At 35.0% G+C, this 8,384-nt stretch overlaps 1 protein-coding gene across 2 annotated transcripts in view; it reads right to left on the bottom strand.

The window, feature by feature from the left end:
• The window catches only part of LOC121374157 (receptor-type tyrosine-protein phosphatase epsilon-like), a 45,408-nt gene extending 37,026 nt beyond the window's left edge, over nucleotides 1–8,382 (bottom strand). For both annotated transcript variants that reach the window (XM_041501125.1, XM_041501127.1), the window contains exons 1-2: nucleotides 7,619–8,382; nucleotides 2,803–2,940 (exon numbers count right to left, since the gene is read on the bottom strand). In XM_041501125.1, the coding sequence (XP_041357059.1) occupies nucleotides 2,803–2,940; nucleotides 7,619–8,240 (760 nt within the window). In that variant the 5' untranslated portion in view covers nucleotides 8,241–8,382. The remainder of the gene's footprint in view (nucleotides 1–2,802; nucleotides 2,941–7,618) is intronic.
• Between the last annotated feature and the right edge of the window lie 2 nt (nucleotides 8,383–8,384).

Consider the following 8,384-nt stretch of genomic DNA (forward strand, 5'->3'; position numbering starts at 1 on the left):
TTACTGAAGTAAAAATGGTTTCGTCGATTTGTCATCATAAATGTACCCTGTAGTGAAATACTTGAATGTCTCCTCTTGTCGGCTTTTTATTTAAACAACGATATTTGTAAATAAATTAAGGCAAAAACGTAATCAGCAGATCGGTTGATTTTGCTATCGACCTATGCGAATTGGCAGCCATTATTGAAAGTTTGTCTAACCTTGCATCACATGTCACGGTGGGCATGGTTAACTCGTCATACGGAGGGGTCAATTATCTGCAGGAGGTATGACCTTTTAAATGAACTTTGAGCAAACTTGCAATTTCGTGTTATTTATAAAGTGACGAAGTTGGGGGTGGGCTTATTTACGAATGAGGGCCTAATTTCTTAAATGCTATCAAAATGGAGGGGGGCTTATTCAAAGACATGGGCTAATTTCCGGTCAAATACGGGTAGTAGCAAGGGATCTTTTATATGCACCATCTCACAGACAGGGTAGCACATACCACTGCCTTTGATATACCAGTCGTGGTGCACTGGATGGAACGACAAATAGATCAATGGACCCACCGATGGAGATCGATCCCAAACTGACCGCCATCAAGCGAGCTCTTTACCACTGGGCATCGTCATGCCCCCTCAAAGATCAACGAAGGACCATTCAACATTAACGTAATGCAGACATTTGTTTTTACCCTAATTTTTAACGGCCCTTATCCCATCCCATAATGCATATACTACATTATAACGGCAACCCATTGGAAATGTATTACAATAATTGGGTTCAATTTACAAAATGTATTATTATACAGAGCTCAGGAGTTTGGTGTTGATGAGTTTGATCTACATAATAATACACTTCTTAGTACAAACAAGCGTAATATGCACTATAAAAAAAAACCTACTTTGAATTTTTTGTTTTTATGTAAGTAACTTTGACCTAATGACCCAAACCCAATATGTTGCTATCTAGCACTATGGTCATGCAGCAGACAAATGAGGTCAGTTTGTTACATGGGGGGTGGGAGGTGTACAACTATGTATGTATGTGTGTATAATTTTATAAAATTTAAGTTTTAAAAAAAGAGGTTTAATTGGGGGCATGACTCTGTGCCCTCCACCCCCCACTGGTTTGTTAAATAGTTTGGTAGTGACACGATGAGCAAAATGTGACCTTGCCCTTTGACCGGGTGACCCCCAAAAGCTAGATCTTTATGGATCAGTCTAATATAAGTCATAAAGTAGAAGTTTAATGTTAGTTTGTTAAACAGTTTGTAGGAAATACATTGTCAATTTGTCTCCTTTTACTGTGACCTTGACCTTTGATCTTGTAACCCCAAAAGAAAGCAGAATATGGATCTGCTTAGCATAATGTCCATGATGTAGAAGTTTCAGGTTAATTTCCTGAACGGTTCCAAACGAAATACATTGACAATTGATTCTTTCTATTCATTGTGACCTTGACATTTGATCTGGTGACCTTAAAAGCAAAATATAGATCACTGTTGCATAGTAGAAGTTTTAGGTAAGATTGTTTAACAATTTTGTAAGAAGTTTTGTCAGAAATGCCCAACAATTGTTTCTTTTTTGTTAGAAATGCCCAACAATTGCCTCTTTTGTATGTGACCTTGACCTTTGACCTGATAATCTATGACCTACAAAGTAATTAGTTTGCCTAATTTAAGTTCATAAGATAGAAGTTTATAGTCAATTTCTTAAACAGTTCCATAATAAATACACTGACAACTAATTCTTTCTATTCATTGTGACCTTGACATTTGACCTGGTGACCCCAAAAGCAAAATATAGATTGGTGTTGCATAGTAGAAGTTTTAGGTCGGTTTGTTTAACAATTTTTGTAAGAAGTTTTGTGAGAAATGCCCAAAAGTTGTGTCTTTTTTGTTAGAAATGCCCAATAATTGCCCTTTTTTAATGTGACCTTGACCTTTGACCTGATAATCTATGACCTACAAAGTATTATGTGCATTAGTTAGTTTGCCTAGTTTGAAGTTCATAAGTAAGATGTTTGAATAAATTTCTTAAATGATTTAGTATGTAATCCAATGGAAACTACTGTTTTCATTATTAACTATGTACATGACCTTTGACCTCAGGACCTTAATATTAATCAGATGCATTCTTGTTGTATACGGGTCTGTTAACAGACAGAGGATTATAATAACACTATTCAATGATTTTGGTAAAAGTAAACCTGCTTCAATTTGACCTTTTTGGCAGTTACCCAATTTGCAGTGGTTACCATGGTAACAGATTAAAAAAAATATAAACATTATATTAATTTAAAGGACATTTAATATTTTTAAAGTGTGTGTAATTTGAAGAATAATTAACAAAAAATGTAGCAATAGCAACACTTTTAAAACTGTAGTTAATGCCGAAAATTATGATGAAACAAATCTGATAGTACTAATCATTTCATGTAATTTTTTTATCAAATAAAGGTGTTTTCTAGGGGGAAAATCCATTAAAAACATAAATATAGTTAATAAATAAAGATATAGTCTTATATTACATGAACTTTAATAACTTAATTTTTTTTTTTTATTAAGTAGTATCAAAGAACAAATCTTTTTAACTGTGTACTTGTTGCCATGGTAACATAAATAAAATAATTTATTTTAAAATATTGTAGTAAAGTAGCCAGTCCATTATAGAATACGTGTGTATATTTTCATTTCAATATGCCAAAAATTAAGAGAGATATCATTAAAAATATATGATAGGTCAAATTCTTGAAATTTTCTAAAAACAATGCAGCCTGATAAGGGTTAAACAAATGTGCAAAATGTATGATACGTACGCATGCACAAACTTCCAGTAAAACCACTGGCACACATATTGCTAGGACATGCTCCAGTGAACCGATTACACCCGAAATCTTCAATACAATGCCCACAGGTCAGGTTGCAGTTGTTTCCATAGTAACCAGAAGAACATTCTGATTGAAGAAAAGAAAGAAATAATTAACAACACCCCCAGTACATTGTTCAATCAATGGCTATTATGTATATGCTGGTGTCTAACATACAGAAACTGGGACACTTGATTTACATAATGAAAGAATTAAATCTTGCTGTTGATGCTTTTGTCTGAATACATGAAATACATTGTCCATTTTCTAAAGATTTCAAACCTATAACCACCTATTATGGGCACTAAGGATCTGTTTTATTTTTATTATATATCCTCAAATTATTTACTGGCAGAATATCTGTAGATACATATACTTTTCCGGACAGGATAGTAAATATACATTTATCACAGGATTTTATACATCAGTTGAGAAATATAAATGAAAGAAATAATTGTACAAGTACATGTATTTAACACCACCATGGCACTGTAAACAAAAACACTGGTCACATATTGGATGCCAAATATAGGTATTTTCATACACTCCTGTATTTATAGAGGATGTGTTAAAAAATAATTTAATTTAATAAAGAAAGAAGTGTTTTATTTAACGACGCACTCAACACATTTTATTTACGGTTATATGGCGTCAGACATATGGTTCAGGACCACACAGATTTTGAAAGGAAACCGGCTGTCGCCACTACATGGGCTACTCTTCCGATTGGCAGCAAGGGATCTTTTATTTGCGCTTCCCACAGGCAGGATAGCACAAACCATGGCCTTTGTTGAACCAGTTATGGATCACTGGTCGGTGCAAGTGGTTTACACCTACCCATTGAGCCTTGCGGAGCACTCACTTAGGGTTTGGAGTCAGTATCTGGATTAAAAATCCCATGCCGAACCCAGTACCTACCAGCCTGTAGACCGATGGCCTGCCACGACGCCACCGAGGCCGGTTTAATTTAATAATGCAAAACATGAATATAAACACTATTTAAGATAATGTTTCTGTAATTTTAGTACACTGTGTAACTACAGCGCAAATGTAGGATTATTCTGAGCATAAACTTTTTCATAATTTGGTGAACAATGTATTTTTATGTGATCTAGACTAAAGATACAAGTAGAAAAACGGGGCATCACAAAAGAAACATTTACTGAATTATAAATACTTAAATTTCAATAATATAAGTATATAAATGTATGTTAGAGGAAGTATAGGCACAGATGTGTTTGTCACTGAAAAGATTAAAGTTAAAGATGTTTATGATGTTAGAGGGGTTTATACCATTAATGTCCCCAATGTTTTGTCATATCATGAGCATACTGGGTAAATTTTGAAAACATGTCATAACTTTTTATGAGCAGTATTTTGAGTTTCTTCAATGGGGAAAGTAAGTTGCAGGTAAAAAGCATGCAGGCTGAGTGAAAGATAAAGTCACCTGTCTGTTCATCAGTGCATTTGCCAAGGTTTCCAGCAGGCAAGTTGGCTAGGGAAACAGCTCTTAGGAGGTGTGTGATTTAGTCTTTTGAACAGATACATGTAGTTTGACCATATTTTTTCCCTAGACTCAAATACAGGGCAACTGTATTGTATATTGTAATTTATTTGTGGTGATTATTCACAAAGTGATTGTTTGTATTTAGATATATACATTTTGGTGGTGTTGTATATTAATACATAGGGGTGTAACGATACGGTCAAAACTGTATTGCGATATAAGAAACTGTATTGCAATATGTATTGCAATATAGTTGATATTTAAATTTAATATTTATAGGTGGGTTTTTTTTTAATAAAAACAGAAGGCATAACTTTTTAATGATCTTTATTAGTTTCAGCTGTCAGGCTAAATGTTTTAGGCCGTATTTTTATTTTTTTAACATAATACTAGTCTACTAGAACACCGGTGTGACGGTGTCAACCTATTTATAAATTGTCACGTTCGGAAATCCTTACTATCGGGCTTTTCCGTTGCTGCTTGCTTGACTCGGAAATGTGCGTATTGAGTCGCAATGTTTCAGCAGATCGACCGAACCAGAGCCAAGATGATTAGCCAAGGTATTTTGAACGATTGGCCGAAGTATTACGAGTTCAGGGTAAAACAGCGAAGTGTGATTCTCATTTGTTGGTTTATTTCTTTGAAGATGATAGCCGTAGCCGTATTCCAACGTAAATGAACAATGAATGATAATGTGTAAGTAACAAAACATTTATTTGTAATTATCGTTAACTTGTTATTTTCATTGGACTTTTAACACGTTTTATTTAGAAGTTAGAACCAAGTATAACCGACCTATCACTTCGTATGCCAACAAGTAAGCCGACTACGCTTGACGTGATTGTTATATTTCCTGTCATCACCAATTAATAAAATGATGTGGTTTTTGTTTGTTTGTTTGTTTGCATATTTCAAGTCAAACAAGATACAAGGAAAAACAATAGCGTATAAAAATCACGATACGCAAAACTGTACCACAGTTCGTATCGAGCTGATCAATTATCGCGGTATACCGGTTTATCGTTGCAGCACTATTAATACATAATATTAGGTGTTATAACCTGTCAGGCATTGTTACCTTGTTATAGGATAATTGGATATGTATATAGTGTATATTTGCAGTTATGTAACTGACTGTATTAGAGGGTTAAGCTTCATTTGTCTTGATTTGTGTGTCAGAAGTAAATATGGTACAGTTGAGGTTAATTTGTTTTATTGTGTCACAGTAGTTTTTAGTGTCATAGATGACCCTGATAATGAGGTGGTATTTTATTGCCATAATTATATTAAGTGAGCCTATTTGTAGCCATTTTTGTTTCAGCCTTTGGGTTGGAGCTATGTGAGCTAGAACCATGAGAAGTACGTGAGCTACAATACAATGGGTTTGAGAGATGACACAGATGTGACCAGCAGAACTGTAGGAGAACCATCTGCAAGAGATATTTACAGACAAGCGTGGTGGCGAACTGGTATTAGGATGTGTGCAAGAGATGTCAACAGCCAACCAACCAAGTTGTGCTAGTTGTGCTAGTGTCTGGTCGTGGTCAAGATACTGACTGAGTACTCATGATGATAGTGAATTTCAGATAGGTTAATACTGATAAAAATTGAATTGGTTTAAAAAGATTACTTTATTAAGGCTCAGGGACATTGACTGACTAAAAATTAGTGTGCTCAAAATGGCAAACCATGGACACTAGAATTTTTTTTGAGGGATGTAGTTTGAGGTCGGAGTAGTGTTGTGTTGGGGTGATATTATCATTTTGTAGATCCATGGTTTTGTATATAAATTTGTTAAAATGTTTTCTTTGACTTTTTTATTTTCGTATCTTCTAAGTTCAAGGTCCATAACTATATAAAAGGAAAAAAAAGGGTAAATCACCAGAAAAGTCAAACCTGATCTGTAACAATAAAGCTGTATACAAAATTTCAATTCAGTATCTTGAGGTATTGTGGGGGGAAAAAATTAGGAAAACTACATTTTTAATATTCAAGGGCCATAACTTTGTCCAGGGCTAAAAAAAATCCTCTGATTCTAAACATTTTCAGAGAAGAACTTTATCAACAGTGTTAGTATATAGAATTCTATGTCATATGCTACTTACTGTATATGGATTAAAAAAAAAACCCACATTATTATTTATATTGAAAAGAATAACCAATTTGTCAGTAACAATTTATCCAATTTTAAAACAAATTTTTTTTTTTTTAATTTTACTAACAGTTCTGTTAGTTGTTGGTTCCATTTTATTATTTTTTTACAGTTAGTATTTTACAGTTAGTATTTTTAGACATCTACCAGCCCCAAGTTCAGCCAGCAAACATTTCGCTAACGTTCGCAAACTATTTGATTGGTTTCCAATGTGGCCATTTGGTTTACCGTGAACCGCACAAACCAGTCTGGCGGACGTTTTTCCATTTGGTCTGGCTGAACGCAGATTATTACTTTTCGAAGATTGCTTATTCATAAACAGTGCATAGGATACTTTTGCCGATATATTTTGCGCATTGGTTCAATGTTTGTATGGATATTTCTGAAGCATATTTCTACAACCAACAAAAACATGTATTGATTAAAATGAGCAGGTAATTCAAGGTTAGGAACATAATATCAGCGAACTAATGTTTGGTGTATTAGTAAATTTAGGACCACTTAATTAGGCCTACTATCTATTGTTATTATGTAAAAATTGAATAAACATGTTCCTTTCGGTTCTCTTCGTTTGCAATTTGGTTCATAAAAATGGGCCAACCACCGCTTGGCCCCAGGCCAGACTAGTCTCGATAAACCACTGTTTCTAACATGCATGGATTCAAATGTATGCTACTCTTTTGAAGCCAGTTTAAACTGAAGCTTGATGACCAAACTATTTTTTATTTTATTTTATTTTTTATTAATTCGGTAATGTTTTACTCACTGATTATTCAATTTAATAAATTTGTGGAAATATTTCACGCGAATCCAAATAGATTCGTATGTTTTATGCTTGAGCAAATCCTAGCGTGAATTGGATTCTGAGATTCGCACAAATTTTTAGCCCTGTTGTCAAAATTGGGTAAATCGCCATGAAAGTCAAACCTGATCTGTAACAGCACATAATAAAGCTATACACACTACTTCAGCTTAATTTGAAACAGATGGATGAATAGACAGACAGACAAACTGAAGAACGGTGACAAAACCTATAGTCCCCTCCAGTTGTACCGATAGGGGACTAATAAAATGATAGATTGTCATGCATAGTATTGCTTATGTACCTTCATCACAGAAGTCTCCTTTCCAACCAGTATCACATCCATAGGTACAGCCCCCCGATGAACGGTAGCATGTACCACCAACACACGTCTTACTGCAGGACTTGTTGCAGGTTTCACCATATTTGCTTGGCACACATCCATTCATGCACTTTCCACTTTTCTGTTCACAGTAGACGTAATGAGCTTCGTCTTCCCGAGGCTTACAGTTTCCACTGCAGTTTCTTTCACATTTGTTTCCATAATAGCCAGGTTTGCATCCATTAGGACAAGCCCCTGAACCTTGATTACATGTGCTGCCATTGCAATTATCAGAACAATTTACCATGCATTTATCTCCATAATAGCCAGGTTTGCATCCATTAGGACAAGCCCCTGAACCTTGATTACATGTGCTGCCATTGCAATGATCAGAACAATTTACCGTGCATTTTTCTCCATAATAGCCAGGTTTACATCCATTAGGACAAGCCCCTGAACTTTGATTGCATGTGCTGCCATTGCAATTATCAGAACAATTTACCGTGCATTTTTCTCCATAATAGCCAGGTTTGCATCCATTAGGACAAGCCCCTGAACCTTGATTACATGTGCTGCCATTGCAATGATCAGAACAATTTACCATGCATTTTTCTCCATAATAGCCAGGTTTGCATCCATTAGGACAAGCCCCTGAACTTTGATTGCATGTGCGGCCATTGCAATGATCAGAACAATTTACCGTGCATTTTTCTCCATAATAGCCAGGTTTGCATCCATTAGGACAAGC

Source organism: Gigantopelta aegis, chromosome 6, assembly GCF_016097555.1.
Source record: "Gigantopelta aegis isolate Gae_Host chromosome 6, Gae_host_genome, whole genome shotgun sequence".
Taxonomy (NCBI): Eukaryota; Metazoa; Mollusca; class Gastropoda; order Neomphalida; family Peltospiridae; genus Gigantopelta; species Gigantopelta aegis.